Source organism: Myotis brandtii, unplaced genomic scaffold (genome assembly GCF_000412655.1).
Source record: "Myotis brandtii unplaced genomic scaffold, ASM41265v1 scaffold571, whole genome shotgun sequence".
In the NCBI taxonomy this organism is placed as follows: Eukaryota; Metazoa; Chordata; class Mammalia; order Chiroptera; family Vespertilionidae; genus Myotis; species Myotis brandtii.
Genome location: NW_005370140.1, coordinates 123859 through 147633, shown reverse-complemented (window position 1 = coordinate 147633; position 23775 = coordinate 123859). Strand labels below are relative to the sequence as shown.

At 40.7% G+C, this 23775-nt stretch overlaps 1 protein-coding gene across 4 annotated transcripts in view; it reads left to right on the top strand.

The window, feature by feature from the left end:
* LOC102251264 (chromosome unknown open reading frame, human C11orf87) overlaps positions 1-15225 on the top strand; it is a 16160-nt gene extending 935 nt beyond the window's left edge. The window contains exons 1-3 of one of the 4 annotated variants that reach the window (XR_001364510.1): positions 7-90; positions 620-2040; positions 14679-15225. Coding sequence is in view for 3 of the 4 variants with exons in the window: in XM_014549798.1 (XP_014405284.1) it covers positions 17-90; positions 620-1424 (879 nt within the window). In the remaining variant the exon portion in view is untranslated. Of the gene's footprint in view, positions 1-6; positions 111-619; positions 3157-14678 lie in introns of those variants that run through there. The other 3 variants (XM_014549798.1, XM_014549800.1, XM_014549799.1) reach the window with 3 other exon arrangements.
* The last annotated feature ends 8550 nt before the right edge of the window (positions 15226-23775 follow it).

Below are 23775 nucleotides of genomic sequence, written 5' to 3'. Positions count from 1 at the left end.
GGAGGAGATAACTGGGATGAAGGCTGGGGATAGAATGGAGCGCGATCCTGCGCGTCAGCCGCGGCCCTGGACGAGGAGGAGTGGGATGAGGTGCCCGCGGCCCCCCTGGGGTATGGGACCCAAGGGGTCTGACGCCGCCTGGAAAGGGAGAGTCGGAGGTGGAGGGACGGGAAGGGAGAACTGCATTCCCGGAGCCCGCTCGGCGGCCGGGGTGGGTGCTGGGAAGGGTGGGATCCTGGCGAAGACAAGCACGGAGCCGGAGCGGGAGCAGGGAAGAGGAGAGGCATGGATCTGGAAGCGGGCACCGCGTTCCGAGGCGGCTGCGTGCCTGTTGTAATTAGAAAGTTGTGAAGGGCGAGGAGAGCCTGCCTTATCTGCTGAGCAATCCTCATCTCCGGGGTGCGGGCGCAGACCCCTCCCCTGACAGCGGAGCTAGCCCGAAGCTGGTGGCTCTGGAGCGCGGCCTGGGGCGGGCGGGCGGGGGTCCTCCTGCTGCGGAGCGGACGCGCAGGTCCGCGGAGGCAGAGTGCCCAGAGGGCTTTGCAGTGGCGCGGGTCCTTCCTCTCCCCCACTGCCCTGGGCGACGCCCGGATCCTAACCTAGCCTGTTCTCTTTGCAGCACGGTGCCTTGGCAAAGAAAAAAGGGCTCTCGGACACGCGTTCCAGGCGGGTCCGGAGAGCCGTTCCTGGGCACCCTCGCTCTCCTGACGTCTTGCTTGCCCGCAGTTACTCCCTCAGCCCTTTGCTCCTGCGCATCCGCTCCCACACCGGGGAGCAGTTTTGGTTGGCTTGGGCTCCGTCCTCCCTCGGCCGGTGGGAACGGTGTGCCCCAGAGAGGAAGTCTGGTAGGCCCGGCCCCTCCCAGCCCCGCGCCCATGAGTGCCAGGGCGCCCAAGGAGCTGAGGCTGGCGCTGCCGCCTTGTCTCCTCAACCGGACCTTTGCGTCCCCCAACGCCAGCGGCAGCGGCAACTCGAGTGCCCGCGGCCAGGGCACCGGCGGCGGCACCTGCATTACGCAGGTGGGACAGCAGCTCTTCCAGTCCTTCTCCTCCACGCTGGTGCTGATTGTGCTGGTCACCCTCATCTTCTGCCTCATCGTGCTGTCCCTCTCCACCTTCCACATCCACAAGCGAAGGATGAAGAAGCGGAAGATGCAGAGGGCTCAGGAGGAATACGAGCGGGATCACTGCAGCGGCAACCGCGGGGGCAGAGAGGCCCCGGCCAGTGGCCAGGCCCCAACCCACGCAAAAGAAACCCGGCCCTCCTCCTCCTCCTCCTCCTCCTCAACCCCAGGCCTCCCATGCCAGGGTCCCTATGCTCCTCCGCCTCCGCCGCCCGTCCCCAGTCCTCAAGGAGCACATGCCACCTCCTCCTGTTTGGACACAGCTGGCGAGGCCCTTTTGCAAACGGTGGTACTGTCCTGATTGTCTAGCCCCTCTCCTCCCCCTTCCTTGTCTCCAGCATCATTGCAGTCCTCGCTGTTCCCCTCAGTCCCCCCTCTCACTTTTCTCTGACCTCTCCTTTTCCTTCTTTCCTTGTTTGCCCTCCCCTTACTATTTCTCCTCCGCCGAGGCACTGTGCGGTATTTGTAAATATTGGGTAAGGAAAGTCTCGGAAGAAGAAATAACGCTGATAAGAATACTTTATTATTAATATTTATAGTAATTATTATAATACTAATAACACAATCCAAGCGCATGACAAATCACGTAATTTCTCATTGTCAAGGAAGGATGCGTCTTCCCTCTCCACCCTGCGCCCCCCACAATAAGGAGGAGAAACCGCACATGCTACCAAATATATAACAGGTATTAACCCGGAGCAAAGAGTGGAGGGGCCCGGTGTGTTGTACATAGCTGTCAGGTTAAGGTTCCCCTACCCTCCGCCCCCCAAGCTTTCACTTTCCCGTCAGATTCTCTCCCTTCCTCATCCCCTCCCTCAGCCAGGCTCAGGCAATAGTATATGATGAAGAAAACGTCTACATTAAGCGCCAGGACTACCAGAGGCCGCAGAGACAGTCCCAGAAAAACGTTATGACAGGTACTGCTCTCCAGTCATTCCTCTTCTCACTCCTTAGTTAACCATTCCTTTTTCCAGGACAAGGCATTTTAATTTACTTTTAGATATGCCCCTCGCTGGCCGAGCATAAGTACATTGAAAATCTTTAAATTAGTTTTTAAAAATCTACTGCTTTAGCTCTCTGCCCAATCCCCACCTGTACACCTTTGACTTGTGGCATTTTCAGGATTCACAAAGGACCTGGGAGCTGTCCAGCCAGGTCTGGTGCTGAAATAGCCTCACAGAACTGGTTACTTTTTTTGGTTGTGCAGGCGAAGGAGGGGCTTTTTGGAAAGTGACTATTCTATTTTTTGTTGGTTTCTTTCTTCTTTTTCTACAATCTGGTTTGTGTGTACTATAGGTTTTCTTAATATTTAATATTGTATAAGTTACCTTTTTTTGTAAAAAAAACAAACAAAACAAAACTATTAGGTGATGTTCAGTACTGAAAGTGCAGTATCTAACCAACCAGAATGTTTCTGTTTAATTTTTAGGAGAAGTACACCTTTGTTATACATTTATTACATTGGTACCAAATACAGAAGCAAACTATAGTTCTGTTATACATCCTCCAAACTGTATATTCTTGTTCTAATTTCCAGCTGTTGGTATAATGGTTATCACTGGATGAGAAATTCAGTGGTGCAGGTCTGACTTCTACTGTTTCCAGAAGTGTTCTTTTGTATCTTACTCTGTAGTAGACTGTTATATAAATATAACACATATGTTTTTCTTTTGCAAATAACAGAAACAACCACAATAGAAAACAAATAATGGATGTGCAGGAATGCCATCTATTAAAACATGGCTAATATTTAAACAGTGCCTGTAATCCTCCCTGCATGCAATTACCACCTGGAGGCAGTAGTGTGTATGCTTGCTTGTACTGTATGTGTTTGGAGGTGAGACTGGTGGGGATGTTGGGCAATTTGGATGACAGGACATGTAAATTTCAAGAGAAGTTAAGCCCAGTAACTACTTATAGGATAAAAATATTTGCAGCTTGCTTACTTAGAAATCTGTGCTTGCATTTGAAATATGGCAAAGGAAGTGTTCTCTTTCTCTTTATGAGTCTGGCTTACCTAACTTCAATGAATACATGAAGAAAGGTTGAAAAACACGGAAAGTGAGAGAAAAAGATTAATTGTTGTTGTTGTTTTTTTGTTCTCTCTCCTGATGCCAGAGAAGGCAATCTATGCTAGTAATGGAGTCCACCCATGGTTACTTACCACTTTGTTTCCCCTGGACTGATGATGGTGAGAGCAGAGAATATTACAATCTTAATTATATGCAGTGACATCCCTTCTTAGAAACCAATCCTTGACAGCTATTCAAACATTTGGAAAATGTATGAGTGAGAATGTTATACAAAAAGCTCAACCAAAGGAGTCCTTACTAATCTGCAGGGTATAAAGCAACAGTGCCCCTAAGTGAATCCCCTCCCAAATAATTAGTAGTTCCAGATTCTTTGTCCCGGTTCCAAGCATATGTGCTTTTTCCCAGAGAAAAATATTACCTCTGAGGTTAATTCGCCCAAACTCAGTCTGCATCTTTTGTAAAAAATAATTAAATAAGCTTAATTTTAGTCACTCATTAGATATTCATTCAAGTCCTTTCCTAAAGCACAGAGGATCATCATTTAAGCATGCCATGTGGTCATATTAGGGAGACCAGGTATATAATCTTTGGGTACAATATATTAAACAATGAACCAGATTCTCTCCAGTGCCTTAGTCACTTCCTAGTAATAAGTAAAAGAGTGCATTAACTCCCTCAGGCCACTAGGAAACCCTTTAGTGCATCAGAGTTATACGTTGTACATCAGAAGGACTAAGGCACTGTGTAGAAGAAAGTCCATTAATATTTGTAGTTCACCCTCATCTGGCTGTAGCTCTTTAATACCTTATTACAGAATGACTTTTGGATTTGAAATTTGAATAGAATCAAGGACTCAGAAGGGAGCTTCCTCATTTCCATTGAACTCCATTAAGTGCATGAGCATTACTTTCTACCCCTTATTTGGTGCACTCTTTATAGTGAATAATTTCCCATTTTATTAAAAGCAATAAGATGTTCTGTTGTGAGCAAGGCTGGATGATGATTCCATTTCCTTGGTGCTGAAGCCACTCATACATTCTTGCCTTATGAATCATAGTGCATTCAAGGCATGCAATAATAATAATCCCCTTCCAAGGAGCAGCCTGTAGACTCCAAGGGTAATTATGAAATTGTCCTGTGTAATTTACCTCCAAAGGAATAGAGGAAACAGAAGAAATGATAGCATTATGAATGTTGTTCTTAAAAAATATCTTGATATTGCTAAACATGGGCACACATCCATAACATACTCTTATTGGGCACCTTTAAATTATGTGTGCCTTTCTCCATTAATTGACTCTGGTTTAATATTTTTAATACTGCTGTGTGTGAAGATGATGTGGTTTGTGAGTCAAATTTCATGCTGAGTTTAATATTCTCAGAACCTTAAGCTTCCAGAGATATCACTTGAGACTCTTTATGAGAGAGAGAATTACCTGAAATTCTAGTCATGCCAGTCCCACCAAATTATTGCAATAGGCACATATCCAAGCAATTTGCACAGATCCTGTTTAAAGTATTGCTTCTTATAAGAGCTCAATTGACAGTCTAAGGAGTTTGGGATGTATCAACAGAGCATTTTGGATTTCATTATTATAAAACAAAAGACAATCTGGAAATAGCTAAATCTATCTTAAAGATTTTATTCACTGATGTCCCGTCAAACTAATTGCTTCAAATCCCTATAGCTATAGCTCAACTTCTGCACTTGCTATTCAGTATTAATAAGGTGGCATGCTTGATTCTTATTGTTTTTAAAAATGAAAAAAATTGGAGAGAGAATACCATTATGTCAACTGTATGGGACTCTGAATCTTAAAGATGTAGATGGATATAATCTTCTTTAGAATTTATATACACCCATAGATATGTATTTATATATACATACATTTTGTACAAATTTACAATCGACTTTTTGTATTCTCCTTTCTGCCATTACAAGAATGAGATGGAAACCAAATAGTTATTCCATCCTCTTATCCAGAGAGGATACTGAGAAGTCAGGTATATGCATGTACTTATTTCTCTGGGGTCAAATCTGAATGCCTTTCTCTTTATTTAATGAAAGGGGAGAGTTCTGGTTGGCTTGGGAAATTGGTAATTAGATAAGCTTCCTTTCATAGGTAGTGACTCAAATTAGCAATGATAATGAACTCGTGACCATATCTATGTGGTCTTAATATCTAGGTGGAAAGCAAAAAACATCTAGAAGAGGTTTAGGACCACCTAGACCACAAACCTGGATTGTTGCTCAATTTTCTATTTTTAATCTATATGTTGTGTGGAAATAAAACATATCTGCATATCTAAAGGTAAAGTAAAAATATGACCATTATATGTTTAGTTTGATAAGTAGTTTTTGGAAAATATGGATAAATTAGCTTTAAAAACTTTGGCATCTGACTTTTCCATCATTTCTATTTATATCAATGGAATTAATTAGATAATGTTCAAAATTCTATTTTTTTTCATTGTGAAGACATATGCTTTCAATTTTTTTCTGTGGGTGACAGGTGAGCAATTGCTAGCTGATATTATGTGGAACTTGTAGGTTAAATTAGAACCGGAAACTTTCATCTAATCTGGTCAGACTCCTCAAGTCCACTTTGAATCTGAATTTGAAAAGCCACTTATCTAGGCCAGCCTCTGTTGAAACTAATAATTGCGGCTTATAGATATTTGGTTCACATGAATGGATTGACTTATAGAGCGGTATTTAATCATTGATTGAATAATAATTTATCCTGATTCTGATTTTTTTTAGTTTATTTGATAGCATTTGAGAAATAACTGATGGCTTAACATCAATACTTATTAATGTCACCAACCTAATAATACAATTGGTGCCATGTAGGAATGCTTAGCTAAGAATAAGAATTTAATTAACTTTAATCGGGGACAATGTCTTATGAAGTGGTTCTATGTGAGGCAGAGACTTGTGACTTAATTGGGTTGTTTTTATAGAGAGATTAACAATAGTGATGACAACAAGAACAACAGCAGAAAAACTGATTTTTGAACTCGAATATATCTAAGAAACAATAATAAAACAGATATTAGAATTCATGGAAAATTTGTTTTGCTTTTCTATCAATAAAAAGTTTTCTTGTTAAATGGCTTTTTGGACACTTTCCTTATTAACTTAATGTATAATATAGGAGGATTACAAAAGTACTCACTATATTACCCTCAGATGCTCAAAGAAATTAGTTTTTTTTTAATTCTATCACTCATCTGACCTTCTTCACAAACCAATTGCATGTGAGAAACAGGCAGTGTCTAACTTTTGGTATAACCCAATACACTGAGTGCAGTAGAATTTAGCAATCCTTTTAGGCAGATGCTCAGGCTCTTTAGGTTGTATCCTTAGTCTCCCAGATTTCCTCTTTCCCTGCCTGCACTTCTCTAATATAACCAGCTGTATAGGGAAAGGATATAGTTGACATGATTTTGTGGCAGTTAGGGGAAGAGAAAGGGTCTCAGATTCATATATATTCCTATGGATTTTAGCTGAACCCTGCTGAAAGCAGCTGGTTGGGACTGCTCCATAGTTGGTCTATCCAGCTTTTGTGCTAACATTCACCTCTTCAGTCTTAGACCCCGGACCTTTGTCCTGGTCTAAGAGTCATCATTCTTTACCTCCGCACCCCCATTGACCTCTCCCAGCCCAGACTTTCACCCTCCTATTGTCTGTATCCATTGGTTATACTTATATGCATACAAAGGGGGACATATGTAATATTTTCAACAATAAAAGTAAAAAAAAAAGAAAATTTTTTAAAAAAGAAAATAAATTACTACTTTCCAATACTATGCTGATTGCTGGAGGAACTAAGAAATAAATTGTCCAAAAGGAAAAAAACACACACACACACACACACAAAAAAACGAATCTATACATCTTTCCCCCTGCAATCTCTAGGTCCAGCATTGCTTTCACATTTTGTCCCCTTCTTATAGATATAGGAACTTCTGTGTGCCCTGAATACCAGGGACCTACTCTTGCAAGGCATGGGTTCTAGCTCAGGATCATCCATCTATCTACCTCCCACTGGCACTTCAGTTCTGCTAGCCTTGCTCCATGTCAGCTAGTGCCATGAAGGATTTCTTCTGAGGTTTTGTGGCCCCATTGGGAGAAGGTTGCCACTTAGTCCTAATCCTTGGGCGTATCCAAAGCTATTTAGATGTTTGTGAATCACCACCTCCTTTGTCTTGACTTCTAAATGTGTGTGCAGAAGAGAAGCATGAAATCCTTAACAGCTGCCTACCTGTTTTTCTTTTCTGACTCAGTTTTTAAATAAAAATTGTCCCAGACTGCAACAATCAGATTTTTCTCTCACTGTCCTCTCCTTTTATTTTTTTTTCTGCCTGAGACTCCTTCTACTATATAGTTACTATCCTACTTCTGCAGTGGACTCTGTCCCCTTTTTAACTTCAGCCTATCCAACAAATGGCAGTTGGGCAGGATGTAAGGAGACAGATAAGTTTATTGATAGGGATTCTAAATTGGGAGATATTTCAAATATGTAATGCTAACATGTTAAATTTTGTATTCCTGCAGACTAAGTACACGTGATTAAGGTCCTACCCTTCCTTTTTCTCTTAATTTATACCCAAGTGTAGCTAGCAAATCTGGATCCTGATGCAATCTTTTACTTGATATCACTATGTGCAAGAGGGTATAGTCTTTTCCCAATCCTGGCCCATTGCTTCACCCTATCCCCCACCCTCTAGGAACTGCAGATTGTATGTTGAAAATGTTTCCTTGAGCTGGGATAAATGTCTAGTGGATGTTCAGTCCTGGAGTGGAGATGAGCAACTATCTCTATCTAAAGGCAGCAGGAAGTATGGATTAGTGCTCAACCCAATCTCTAACTGTGGCCCTTTCTACTCTCAGAAAGTAATTATTCTCTAACCTCACCTGTTTGGCTTAAGAGAGAGATGGGTATTCACTTAGCTTGCTCTCATAAGACTGACAATGAAGCTACTAGCTGACTCTTGGATCTCCCTGGGTGGACTAAATTGACGAACTACTAGCTGGGTGTTCTCTTTCTGATTAGTTGTTTAAGTCCAATTTCTTCTTGCATGAATACCATCTCCAAATATGTCCCACTCTTGAATTGATGCTGATAGTTTTAAACCTCCCTCTGAGAAGTTAGCTCTACTTTTCAACCTTTACAGACCAAGAAGCAAAGGGGATTTAGTGTTAACTTCTCTACCTTATGCTCACCATCTTTTATTTGCATCTGCAAATCCCCTCTTGGTCATGGCCCACTCAGGAATTTTAATTTTAGCCTAGAGGTTTATATTCACTCCATGGTGCAAAAATTTGCTACACCCAGGTTCTAAAAAGTTCTGGGAAACACCCTCAAATGCACAAAGATGGCAGCAATACTCACTTTCACATACAGATATTCAAAGCTAACGTGGTTTCTCTATTTTCCTATAATTCATCTTCTCTTTCTGTTTTCTCTCTTTCCTCTGCTCCTTTCCAAGGCAGTGTCTGGTTATGACTTATGTTATCTACGAGTGGAAGAAGAGGAGGAAGGTTCCTCAGAACTGTGCAGTATTAAAGGGATTGTTTCTGATTTGGGCTGCAGAGCAGCCCATCTGGGAAGCAAGTTCCAGCTAGTACCCACCGCTATAGCCTACAATCCTGGGCATTTTATTATTTATTTATTTTTGTTAATCCTGGGCATTTTAAAATGTAGTCCCGAATTCTGAATCTGCAATGGCTTTTTTGTTCCAAGTGCAGGATTTTGCTGTTTTACTGTGTTCTATGCTTCTCTGCCCTCCTCCCTCTCCTCTGGGACAAACGGGCACCTCAGAGTCCCTTAGTACATTCTCCTCAGACAATGGGAAATAGGAAGCCTTCTAGCTGCCTAGTGCCCACCGTCCCAGTGCCACTGCCTTCCTGTAGGAGGGAGAGTACAGTAGCTCTTTGTGTAAAGGCTCCCCCTCCTGTCGCCAGGGAGATTTCCCAAAGTACCTACTAGCCTCCAAGTCCTCAGGCTCTTTGATCCTATCAAAATGCTTATCAAAGGACCCCCTTTATTGCTGTTTGTCCCTGAATCAAGGGTTTGGGGTAGGCAAGAACTTTGAAATTTACCACCCTTAATCACTATTTGATTCTGTTCTTCCCCCCAAATTACCCAGGACTGAAAAAAATAGACTTTCTATGTGGTTCCTTAAAGACCTCTTCTGATAAAAACCAGTCAGGAAGGGGTAGATTTGGGATTTTTTGCTTTCTAAATGCCATGTCCTATACCCTCACTCCAACCTCATACCTAAGTCTGAAAATGGAGAATACAGTGTGAAAAAGTGATTGACCTACTGATAAACATAGGGGGGTGCTTCCAAAATATTTTATTAGTTACACTTGTTTATGCATAAATGGTTATTTCAAGTTGAATGGCAGGAAGTCAGTGACATCAGAAAGACACCATCTTCCCCTTCTATTTGCCACTGTGTAAAGTTCCAACTAAGCTCTTAACTAACAAAGGAGCTTGGTTCCAGTAGTTTAAGTTGTAGGTCCCTGTCAAGTACACTGAAGAGAGATCACAGGGGCCACCAGTATTTTGCACTTCAGTATGGAGCAGTCTTCTAGAGATCCTGTGATAGAAAAGACTGGAGGAAGTGTAAGTCCCTAAGTTCCAAAGGGCAGCCATCATCAGAAGAACAAAGAAAGGAGAGGCTAGAAGACACACTTCTCTAGCTTTGCCCTGTGGGTTGGACCCCCTCCACCAGTCACAGTGTATCTTGTGGGGCACAAAGTGTGGTGAGAATGTAGCCATGACATGGCAGGATTATTTGCAGGGTCTACTGAGTGAGTCCTATCTGTAGACTCCCAACTCCACTCCTTTACTCCAGTTATATGGCTCTGTTTTTCAGTTGCCTGCAGGACCCACTGTTTGGTCACATTCCATAGCTACTGGATTGACCACTGATTAGGTGTTATTGCTAGATTTAAAAAAAAAAAATTGGTTGATGAGATGATCCCTTTTTTACGCCTCTGACATTTGAGAGTTCATTCAGTAAACAGATACTCATTTCAGAGTCCAGTATATGCTAGCCAGCCATCATCTGGGGTGCCACAAATACAGCAGTGAGCAATATAGGTAAAATGTTCTGCCCTCATGGGGATTTAGTTGTAGTGAAAAGAGACAAAAAATAAAACATTTAAGTTAATTAAGGACTATGTTATAGAGAAAAGTGCTGTAAAGACAATAAAGCAGGAAAAAAGAATGAGGAGTGTGCCAGAAGAGAGTGTTGGAATTTTTAAAGGGTGGTCAGAAAAGGACTCACTAAAAAAATGATATTTGAGCAAAGACTTGAAGGAACCATACATCATATGAGTTAGTTGATTAAAAATTATTTGGCTAGAAGGATTTGTTAAACTGGTTTCACCCAAGCCCCTAATTCTGTAAATGAGCAAATAGAGATTTTGGTAGGGAGAAAGCAAAAAAAAACAAAAAACAAAAAAAAAGATGCTTGCTGAATAATGAATGTGTTAAGCACTGACTACCCAAGTAGGGAAGAGGGGTAAAATCTGCCCCTAACCTTGAGGAGCTTATAGTCGAATTAACAGATAAATTTCAATTATGTTCAAGTGTGTAAATAATTATATGTAAAAGGTACTTTGAAAGCACAAAATAAGTAATAACTAAGTGTGTAAAGGGAAGCTAGAAAATGTTTTCCAGAGGAGTTAATACTTTAGTTGGGTTTTAAAGGGTGAGTAGTTGAGTAGTAGTTTACCACGAGGGGAAAAAAAAGTGTGTTAGGCAGACAGAAAAGCATGTCCAAAAGCGTAGAGGTAAAAGTGTTGTGCATATTTGGGGAATGTTATGATATTCATATTGGGAGAGACTTAAAAGAAGTATGCAAAGTTAGAAGTAAGCCAGATCATTAGCCCTTCAAGTGTAGCTTTTGAGAATTGATCTTTTGTGATCAATGGGGAGTCAGTGAGGAATTTTGAATATACTAGAGTTATAGATTTGGATTTTTAAAAAGATAACTCTGGCAGCATCGATGCATAGAATAGATGCAATGGTGGTTGCAGAACTGGATGTAGAAACACCAGTTAGAAAGAAACTGCAGTAATCTTGCAATACATGGTGAGGGTTTGAACCAATGTGGATGGGGATGAAAAATAAGGATATATTCGACAGCATGTTAGGTTATGGAATTGAGGGAGTTGGTGATTACTAGATACATAGTGTGAAAGAGAGAAAGCAGAAAGAGGAGAAAAGGGCAGCATAGATTTATGCTTTCTGTTTTGTGGATTAGGGCAACTCTGCCCTGGGTCCTGCTTAGCTGTCATGACTTGGGGACAGAGTTAATCATTAATAAGAGGGAGTACCAGTGGAGGTTTGGGTTTTGCTGGCACAGCCTGAATGGGTTAGACCCAGGCCATGCTTAGACTGTGGTGAAGCTTAGCTCTATGGAGCAGCCTGCAATTTGGCATTTGAGTTTCAAGGAATGGCACCATCAATAATATGTAATTTCTGAATGAATACTCATGATCTGTCAAGTTGCAGGAGTTTTCCACATATCTGGAACTATGTGTGTTCTGACATTAGCTTTTAGGCCAAGTGTTGTAGTTCTGAGACATGCCTGCAGAGAATTATGAAATTATATAGGAACTACCATAAACCTTGCTTGACTCTATTGGAATTGAGAAATGATCAGATAGATAACATTGGCAGTGATAAGAATTGATATACTGCTGAGAAGGAATCCTAGGGTATTAGTGAATTTGTTGAAAAAGCAATATAACTAGGATTAAAGGGAAAAGACCCCAGTTCAAATCTTGGCTCTGCCATTTGGTAGTCATGAGATCTTGGAAAAATTCTTTAATTTTCCATGCTTCAGTTTTATGAAGTTTTGTTGTGTGGATTAAATGAGAAAATAAATTCAAAGGTTTACCAATAGTGGGCAATGAATGTATGGCAATTCCTATTTTTACTTCTTCATGTGGATTGGGTAGAAGAGGAAGAGGGTAGTTTTCTGTTAGATTATTAGTAGCAAACTTATATTCTTTGTGCTCTAAAGTCAAGTTCCAGTCTCTAGGAAAGTGCCCGGCACATGGTAGTTATTCAATAAAAATGTGAATAAATGAATTTAAAAACTATGGACCCATGCCAGATGACGTATCGTGATACTACTATAGGAGTCTAGTCAGAATCACACCAGAAGCAGAAAAGCGAAAATCTTTAGGATATTTGTGATAGTCATCAATTTCATTTGACTTTTAGATTGCAGTAACAATAGCTTCTTTGGAATCGTTGGCATTTTCCAATAACTTATATCTTCAAAGAATGTGTTGCACATACAGTGCTCCCCACCACACACTATCCTTACTCCATCCTTGTCTGCATAGCCCAGCAAAGGACCTGAGCCTTAATACCTCCCCTGGCTGGTACAGGAACAGTGAGTCAACCGTAGGAACTGAGGCCTAATTTGTTGAAGGAAAAGGGTCAGGTAAGCGATCAGTCACCTGGCATTTTCTGGATTCACCAAATCTTCTGCAGTGGGGGGAATGCTGAAGAAGGTAGGACCCAATCCTTTCAAAGAGATTATGACTCAGGGAGACAAGATTTCAAGAATGAAACAATACAAACAAAATCAGTTTGAAGTGGCAATTACAGTTCAATAATAAGCCAAGTTGAATGAATGCAAACTGATCACTGTGTAATTATTCATGTTCAGAAAAGGACCCATAAGATTCCACTTATATTTAGACAGAGAAATCTGGGTCAGAAAGTAAGATTTGGAGTTCAGGCTAAGAGAAGCCTAGGCTCTATTCCTTTGGACTACAAAGCATGTTGCTGTCCCTGTACAGCTTTATGAACACTACGGGCCCTGGGCAGAATTGCCGTAACCCATTATTCCTCTTTTTAATCCTTCCACTACTTCACAATGCTCTCATGCTCTCCATATGGCTCCATGTTCCACTCGGTGCTCTACTGCCACTTGAAGATTGTTCCTCTTCTTCTTTTTCTTTATTTTTTTTTTTTTTTCTAAAGTTTTACATATGTCTCCTTTTTTTACATATGTCTCCTTTTTCCCCAATTGACCGCCCCCCCCAGCCATTCCCACCCCAGGCAAGCCCCCACCTTTTCCTCTTCTTATGAGGTTTCTGGACTCAATTCCAATGTGTGGAGGGAGGGGTTTTCCACACCACTAACAGTATGGCACAATTTATACTGAGACACAATTCTTGGATCCCAGCTGGATGTCCTATAATTCAAATCAATTCTGACACTGTCTACTGGAGATAGCATCACATTCCACAGGTAAAGGGCTCAATCACACAAAACTGTGCCACCCCTACTTCAGATGCCAGTTGAAGTTTGGGTTGTTACCTGTGTTCCTGAACCACTGACTATAAATTGGAGGTTCCCATGACACCCTCCTTGGGTTTGATTAATTTGCTGGAGTGGCTTACAGAACTCAGAGAAATATTTTACTTACTAGATCACTGGTTTATTATCAAGGAATATATCTTGGGAATAGTCAAATGGAAGAGAGGCATGGAGCAAAATTTGAGGAAAGGGCATGGAACCTCTATATTGCTCCAGGTGTTCCACTCTACCCAAATATCCACATGTTCACCAACCCAAAATTAATCTGAGCCCTGTTCTCTAAGGTTTTTATTGGGGGCTTTATTACACAAGGATGGTTGATTAAATCATTTACCATTGCTTATTCAACTCTATAACCAGCCCCTCTCCCCTCCTAGGAGGTCAGGAGGTGACAAGGAAATTTCCCACTTTCTAATCTCATGGTTGAATCTACTGGCAACCAGCCACCATCCTTAGGTGCCTCCTCATTAACATAACAAAAGGCACCTATATCACTGTCAAGCCTTAAGAAATTCCAAGGGTTTTGGGAACTGTGAGCCAGGAAACTTGGACTAGACTAAGACCAAATATATATGAGAAATATGTTTGGTTATCTAAATGACCAAACACATATCTTTCTCTACATCACAAACTGCATCTCTTAAAATCATACTTTCTACATAGATCATTGTCTCTCTCACAATTCAAAATGAAAGTATATTCCTGTAATAATATTATCTATGACTTATTCCTTTCCTTCTTATAAGTGAACTCTTTATAATGTTGAGCATGTATATTTAGTATTAATCACCAACAATGATTATTAATGATTTAAGATAACATTCTCATTTTCATAGAGACTTATAAGGCTTTGGGTAGAAGGAGAACTTTGGGTTCAAGAGGGTTGATCTCAGTACCCTTATCATCCTCCCAAGGGAGTAGCTACCTATCTAAATTTTCCCCCAACAGGCAAGATCCAGGACAGATTAAGACCTATAGAGGCAGCAGGCCTTGAAAAAGTGTGACTTCTCAATTTATCCTCATATTGTGATTTAATATAAAAATAATACAAAACTGTAAAATAAATAAATCCATGAATAAAGTTGTGTTTTGTTGTTTTGTCATGGCAACTATTTTAGTGCTTTGTTAAAATAATTGTTTTTATTTTTTCACATTCAGACTGCCTGATAGAAGATCTAGCCAGCACCAAACAGACACTAACAGACTAATTTGGCAGCTTAATGTGACCTCTGTAAAGGCTAACATCTTGGATCATGACTGAGGGGCTGTCTGTGGAAAGTTAATCAACAAACCCTTTATACCTGCTGGTGTTGGTCCCCGAGGAAGAGGTGCTTTTGGATTCACACTGATATGGTTCCTCCTATGCAGGGAGGAAACACTGGGACCACAGGGTTTTGTCATATCTGGTTGACACTGCTTTCTACACTGTCCCTAAGGTTTGAGAGTCACCTTGGCTAAGTGGAGCATAAGAGCATGCTTAATCTTGCAGCCTTTAACCAGTAAGCTCTTTGCCACAACTTCCACAGAAGCTGGTCCGGAGCCATCAGTGATCACTGACTTGGGCTCCCTCCGAGTCACTCTTCCTGTGGACCTGTTGTGGAGTTTGCCCAGCCTTCATTCCCTTTCCTGGAATGCAGAAGAAAGAAAAATATCAGGAAGAAATATTTAGAAAGACCGTATTTCAACCCAACAGAGCATCATTGTTGGCCTTTGTTCTTTTCCCTTATAGGAATCCATCAATATTATTTAAAGGAAGATTTCATTTAGCACCGCTTATGATCTGTTCTATCTAAATTCATATTGGGTGACTTTGTTTACACCTGCTTTGTATTTAACCAAGATATATTAGTTAACCTTCAAGATAAACTTTCAGGGACTATTATTTCATTTTATAAATGAAAAACAGAGACTTAGAGAGATTGATATTCCCATCATCACTCAGGTAGTAATTTATCAAGTCTGGATTTAAATTAAGGTTTGCCTAACTCCAAACCCTTTATCTTTCTTTTCCATGCCACTAGAGCAAAATACTATTCCTGTGATTTTTTTTCCTATCATTTTCAAATAATTAGATTATTTCTGTGAGACTATCTAAGCACTCTGTGAAGCTCACCTCAATAACAAAGGGATATAGCAAACCGAAAATATATACAGCCTGTTAGAGCACGCCTCAACATGCAGTACAGGGACCCATTTACATCAGAATCTGAAGGGTGCCTGTGTGTAGCAGAGAGTATTGTGAAGCCCATTCAATCTATTGATGACCTGGGCCCTGCCCAGAGTTACAGATCTGAATTGCTGGAGATGTCTTAGGAATTTGCATCTTTAGAAAAAAACCCAAATGATGTCAACACACACTGAAACCATTTCAGACACGGATGCCTAAAGAGGAAGAATGAGAATCTTGCGGGACATCTAATATCTGTATATTTTATCCATATTTGAGTGGGAAACAGCTAATTTTTCAGGATTCTGTGGAGGACACATGCTAATTATTTGTGGTACTGGTGGAAGAGAAACACTATTTCTCTGTGTAGTAACATGTAGCATTTCTACTGAAGAGAATGGCCCAGCTTTTTGATCCCTGTTCCTTTTGTTGCCGTGAAGAGATGGAAGAACCTCATGATCCTCAGACCCTATTATAAGAATCAATAGATCTGGCAAGGTCTCTCCTTCCAAAGACAAATAAATGGAATTATGCAGATTGAGTTGGCAAAGTCATTGCCTCTGAAACACACCTAAAAGCTAAGGGCACTCACCAGACTGTACGAAACAGAGCTGTGGCCCAGAGGCAGTACGCAACAGCTCCAAATATAATGAAATAAAATACTTACCAATATAGCTGTATTGTCATCACTGGTGAAAATAATCAGTCATTCCTTTAGGACTAAAGAAGATCATATGCTATAACAAAAGTACTAACATTAGTCTTTTCCAATGAGTCAGATACAGAGGGGAAAACAGCTTAAATTATGTCTAAGAGGAAGGAGGAATGAGGAAAGGGGCTCCTATATGAAAAGTGGGGCCAAGATGTCAAATGTTTGAAATGGAGATTTGATGCCCTAGCCGGTTTGGCTCACTGGATAGAGCGTTGGCCTGGGGACTGAAGAGTCCTGGATTCGATTCCAGTCAAGGGCATGTACCTTGGTTGCAGGCACATTCTCCCAGGAGGGGGTGTGCAGGAGGCAGCTGATCGATGCTTCTCTCTCATCAATGTTTCTAACTCTCTATCCCTCTCCCTTCCTCTCTGTAAAAAAATCAATAAAATATATTTTAAAAAAAGAAATGGAGATTTGACTTGTTCCTTAAAAAATGATAATGGAATAATTGGAAAGATTTTGCTATCATTTATTCAATAATGAACTGCTTAAATGATGCTAAAATTTTTGACTTATTCATTCTTCTCAAAACTCTGTGTATTGGGAGTTGTCCTTACCCATAATTTACTGATGAGAAAACCAGGTTTAGAGCAGATGAGTGACTTGCTGAGGCCACATGGTGACTTGTAGAGCCTGTCTGGCCTTGGAGCTCTGTTTCCCTCTCTTCTGTTGGAATCACCCTATTTCTGTGTTGTCTCTGCATTCCCATGCAGGTTCTTTGCTGACAGCAGGTTATGCCTGGTCCAAAATGGGAATTGTTTCCTCTGTGGTTGCCTGCTCCATGACTGCTGATTCTAACCAACATCTCTTGCCACTGTTTCGAAAATGACATATAGCAAAGGATTCAAAATCCCCCTCAGCTTATTTACCCCACCTGTCTCTACATTCTGATGGAGAAAGAGCTGGCCAGGTGCAGATAACTCATTTTTGAATTGTGATAGGGTCTAGTTAGGAGCAGAGTCTACTCTAGAGTAAGACTATCTGGGTTTAAATGCTGTACCCATGACTTATGAGCCATGTGAAAGTGATTTTGTGCAGGTTACTTAATCTCTCTACTCCTTAATCTTTGATTTGCCAAAACTACTATGAGAATGAAAGAGTGAAAGCATTGCAGTGAGGATTAAATGAGTTAATATAGTAAATAAATGAACATATGACTAGCACAAAGTAAATGCTCAATAGATGTTGTTGCTATGTTTGTTATTATTGAAGAGTAGTCATTAGGGGCTTCCGTCAAGATGGCAGCACAGGTAAATGTGGTACTCGAAGCCTCCTACAACCACATCAAAATTACAACTAAAATACAGAACAACCACCATTCAGATAGGCCTGAAATTTATTTGAACAGAAGTCCTACAACTTTAGGGTATAAACAAGAAGCCACATAGAGACTGGCAAAGTGGCAGAGATGAGGAAGGATCTGGTCCAACACCCACATGTGGCAGATAAAAATTGGGAGGGATTTCTGGGCTGCAGAAGTCCCCTCTGTGGAATGAGTGGGTACTAGTCCCACCCCAGGTTCTGCAGCCCAGGGTTCCAATACTAGGAAGAGAAGTACCCATAACTTCTCACTGTGAAAACCAACAGGAATTGTGGCCACATGAGACTGAGGGCTGCTAAAGTCCCAGGCATTCCTCTTAAAGGTCCCTTGCACAGACTTACATGGACTCACTTGCTCTGAGTGCTGGAGTGGCAACAAGAAAATTGCCAGGGACATATGGGAAGAACTGAATTGTCTGACCTCTGGGAAAGAGCTGAAAGAGCAGCTTTCTCCCAGACAGAAGTGCTGGTAGAGCCCATTGTTCTTTGCTGAGCCCTCCTCCCACAGACCCCAAAAAGTGGGCACTATATCTGTGTCTCCATCAACCTGTCTAACATCAACCTGTCTAACATGTTCACCTCACCCTGGTGATTCCCTGAGACTGCCCCCCTTCAACTGGGGGGCCACCCAAGATTTCTCAATAGAAACTTTGGAGGCCAGAAGTGATTGGCACAAAATATTCCAAGTAGTAAAAAGTAAGGATCTGCAATCAAGATTAATCTACCCAACAAAGCTATCATTTATAATAGAAGGATACAAAAGAGCTTCCCAAACAAAAAAAAAAGCTAAATGAGTTTATCACCACCAAACCAATATTACATGAAAATGGCCTGTTTTGGCTCATGCTGGCGAATTTCCTAAATTCTCTTCCACAAGAAGCATCTGGTCTTAGTGTACACCTTGTTAAATGGCCCCAAGCCCAGCACTAGTGGAAGCTGACCTTAATTCACAGCTTGGCCTCTCCTGGGCACCTCCAAGCCCAACACAAGTAGCAGCCTTCTGAATATTGCTTTGTAGCTCATGCTGGGTGACCCCGGGTAGGGAACAGGCAGAGGTGACTTTAGCCTGAACCTCCCAGGAGGCCCTAGAGCCACAGCATTTGGTGGACAGTTCCAGACCATGCCAGAACATGACACAAACACCTCCACAGGCAACACACTCAAGGGGTGGACCCAGCTGGCATCAGAGCTTCTCTAAAGTGAGTATTGCACCCCTGGGGGTGGCCCCTGCATAGCTAATCTTCCATGATGGTCACATTAGCATATCAATAGCAATGAAGGCTCAGCTACAATATGAGGGTGCCCAAAGCCCACAGAGTGGGGACACACCTAAAGTACCCAGCTCTGGTAATCAGGGAGGCCACATCATTGGCCCATACAGAACACCTATTACATAAGACTGGGAAACATATCAGCTCTACCTGATACATAGAAACAAGCACAGAAAGGCAGCCAAAATGAGGAGACAAAGAAACTCACCCCAAATATAAGAACAGAATAGAACTCCAGAAAGAGAACTAAACAAAATGGAGAAAAACTCTCAGATACAGAGTTAAAAACACTCATTATAAAGATAATTAATGATTAGGAGAAGAGTAGATGAATTTAGTGAAAACTTCAACAAAGAGATAAGAAACAAAAATAGAGATAGAAAACATTAAAAAGAACCGGTCAGATATGAATAATACACTAACTGAAATGAAAAACACATTATAGGGAATCAACAGTAGAGTAGATGAAATGGGATTGTATCAGTATTTGGAAGATAAAGTAGCAGAAAACACCAATCATAACTGCAAAAAGAAAAAGAATCCAAAAAAATGAGGATAGTTTAAAGAGCCTCTGAGACAACTTCAAGTGTACCACCATTTGCATCATGGGAGTGCCAGTAAGGGAAGACAGAGAGCAAGAAATTGAAAACCTATTTGAAAAAAATAATAATAGAAAACTTCCCTAATTTGGTGAAGGAAATAAACATACAATTCCAGTAAGCACAGAACAAATTAACCCAAATAGGCTCACACAAAGACATCATAATTAAAATGCCAAAGTGAGAATGTTAAAAGCAGCCAAAAAAAAAAAAGCAATTAGTTACCTATAAGGGACCCCCCATCAGACTGTCAGCTGATTTATCAACTGAAACTTTGGAGGCCAGAAGTATTTGGCACGAAATATTCAAGGTGGTGAAAAGCAAGGACCTGCAACCAAGATTAATCTACCCAACAAAGCTATCATTTATAATAGAAGGACATGAAAGAGCTTCCCAGAAAATAAAAAACTAAATGAGCTTATTACCACCAAACTAGTATTATAAGAAATGTTAAAGGATGTTCTTTAAGAAGAAGAAAAAGGTAAGAAATATGAATAATAAAATGTAAATTATCAACAATTACTTTAAATGCAAATGGATAATTGCTCCAATCAAAAGACATATGGAGGCTGAATGGATAACAAAACAAGATTATTACATATGCTGTCTACAAGAGACTCACTTTAGATGGAAAGACACACACGGACTGTAAGTAAGAAATAGAAAAATATATTTCATGAAAATTGAAAAAACAAACAAACCTGAGTTAACAATAATTATACCAGACAAAATAGATTTTAAAACAAAGGCCATAATAAGGACAAAGAAGAGCCCAGCAATTCCACTTCTGGGTATGTATCTGAAGAAACACAAAACACTAAATTGAAAAGACATATGCTTACATATGTTAACTGCAGCATTATTTACAAGAGATGAAAGCAATCTAAGTGTCCATCAATAGATGAATGGGTAAAGAAGTGGTGCACATATACTATGGAATATGACTCAAACATAGAAAAGAATGAAATCTTGCCATCTGCAAAAACATGTATGGACCTAGAGGGTACTGTGCTGAGTGAAATAAGTCAGAAAAAGACAAATGCCAGATGATTTTACTCATATGTGGATTCTAAAATACAAAATAAATGAACAAGCAGAACATAAAAAGACACATAGATATAGAGAACATTTTGAGGGTTGCCAGAGAGGGAGATATGGGGGGATGGATGAAAAAGGTGAAGAAGTACAAATTGATAGTTACATGATAGTCATGGGGCTGTAAAGTGAATAAGTCAGAAAAAGACAAATGCCAGATGATTTTACTCATATGTGGATTCTAAAATACAAAATAAATGAACAAGCAGAACATAAAAAGATTCATAGATACAGAGAACATTTTGAGGGTTGTCAGAGAGGGGGGTATGGGAGATTGGGTGAAAAAGGTAAAGGGATTAAGAAGTACAAATTGATAGTTACATGATATCATGGGGCTGTAAAGTGAAAAAAACAAAACGGGAACAAATACAATATTTGTATTTGCATGTGGCCCGCGGGCCGTAGCTTGAGGACCCCTGGTCTAATCCCTGGGTAGTACACCTGAAACTAATATAGTATTGTATTGTTAACTGTAATTGAAAAACAAAATTTATTTAGAAAAAATAAATTTATTCCTAGGTAAAAAAAAATTAGCAATTAAAAACTTTGGAGCCATTGATATGTTAATATGTAACATTACCCAAACAATCCACACCCAGTAAAACCAATAGTAAATTTCAAAGATATAACATGATGAGGCCCAATGGCTAAGATAGTGGACTCTGAACCAGACCACCTGTCTTCAAATCTTGGCTTGTCATTCATTAGCTGTGTGAACTTGGGTAATTTTCTCAACTTTTTAATGCCTCAAGTTTTCTATGAAAAAATAATAATGATATGAGTATTTATCTCATAGTATTATTATGAAGATTAAAAACAAGTTAACATTTCTAAAGTTATTGGAAAATGTCCAGCACACAGTACAAATTGCACATTGAGTGAGATTTTTGATTTTCTGGTTAGGCATACCTTTGTTCAGAAATTAGATCAAGGATATTTATCCTTCCACTCTGGAGGGAGAGAGCTATTGTTCTTTCACCAAGATGGCCTTAGGAATGGCAGATATCCTGGTAAATATGAATTGCCACTCACTGTCCTAGCAATCTACCATATCTCTCCCCATTGCTCTGCTACTTCTCTCTTTGCTCTTTCTTGCTTTCACAATGTACTCCATGTTGGCTGCATGTTACAGCTCCTGCTGTCCCTTCTAACCCTTGGCTCCATGACCCAGTTTCAGTCTTGTTATCTGTGGCAGATGCAGTCAGTGCCTCCCCCATATTCCCTTGACATCAGTGAGTATTATGTGGATTCCCTTGCAGTTGGATGGCTCCTTATTGCAATCACTGCAACTCTCTGCCTGAATGCTTTTTTAGGCTGCAGAACAAGCATGCTGAGCCTTCTGCCATGGCAGCCAGAAGTCCTGGGGAGTTAACATCCCTGGGAGGAGACCACCACAAAAGACAAATGGGAGTTGGTGGATAGATTCCCCAGCTTCCTTGCCCCTAAGATCGATGCAGAGATCTGTTCGACAGAATTTCCTAGACTCTAGATTCATTTTTCCCTGCTCAACTGGTGCTTTCTAGAATCACCTCCCAAATAAACAAATCCTTCGTAAGTTTTTGTCTCAATACTATCCCAGTTTTAGACACAAGCTTCCCCCAGTACATAAATTTTTATCTGCCTTTCAGACCTACAGTAAGAGATCCCAGCCTTTAATTCCTAACATAGTCCCTCAGAAATGCCTCAATCAAACCAGACCCTCACCCAGGTTCCTCTAGGTGGGAGGAACTTCAGACATTACAATGAACTAAATTTATGCAGAATGTCATTGTTTATATAAGTGGATAGACCAAATAGACAGCTTGGGGAGACCTTTCTTAAATTATGTGATTATTTTAGCAATCATTTTGTATGAACTTGGCTTGCTATGGTGAGGCAGTACAATATGGTAGCTAGGAGATTTTGCTCTGGAGTCACAAAAACTGGGTTTGGATCCCAGTTCTGACTCATGTGATCTATGTGACCTTGGGGAATGGTACCTTATCTCTAGGTCACAATTCCTTTATCTATAAAATGGGAATGGTAATAATAGGACCTACTTCAGAAACATGTGAGAGTTAAATACCATAATACTAAAGCTCTTATCATAGAGCCTAACACATTATACATATCCAAATGAGTATTGGCTATCATTAATATGCCAAAGTATGTCCCAAGACATAAAATAGGATATTATGCCTTATTTTAAGAAAGAGAAAAGTATATATGGATAAACTCAGAAACCTGTATATTAGATTTTTCTGCTAAATAAGTGGAGATTTGGCGGGGGCGGGGGAGTGTGATCCATTTGGTCTAACACATTGCTCCTGGTTTTAGGGCTTGTCCCCTCAAAGCAGAGCTGGATGTGGGTATTCTGGTACAAGTGACTTATTGTGGGGGAGGTCTCAGGTAAAACCTGCATGAGAGTGGATAAAGCAGGGTTGGGCAGAGAAAGAAGCTAAGCAAAGATGGAGATTGAACTGAATCTAGACTCAGCCTCATCTCTAATCCCAGTAGCTTTAGAGTGTGACTGGCTCCACAGAGTTATTCCATTTTGAGGAAAGCGGGCAGCCCTTATGTACCTTATATCAGTCAGCCAGTCCCTGTGTGGTGTGCCTGCATGGGAAAGGCACAATGTCCTAGATATTTCTGGGGGAAGTGGCTTTCATTTACTGGGGACCCTTCTCAGCAGGAGGATGCAGCAGCTGTGAATGCTTAGCAGCCAATACTCCCAGCAGCTATGGGACGGGTGCTCTGCTCAGTAAAGAGGACCCAAGTGGGACCGCAATAGTCACTATTGCACTCCTCTATCTCCATAAAATGTATGTCATGTTGGTAATAGAGTTATACTGTCAGTTCTGCTATTGTAATTAGAAGAAGTCCATCAATGCTTATTCTACCCCTTGACCAGTTGGTAACACAAAGTATACTAGTAGTCTGCTTCCTCCCTCTTCAGCCCAAGTGTGTCACTTCTTGTTGGACTTGGTGGTCATAGCCTGTTACCAAGGAAGGCTTGTATAAGCATCTCTCCCTCAAGTACCTCCTAACATTTCCTGCTAATCTTAGGAATTCTGAATTTGCTCTCAGATCTCTGCATCTAGGAAAGTTTGGG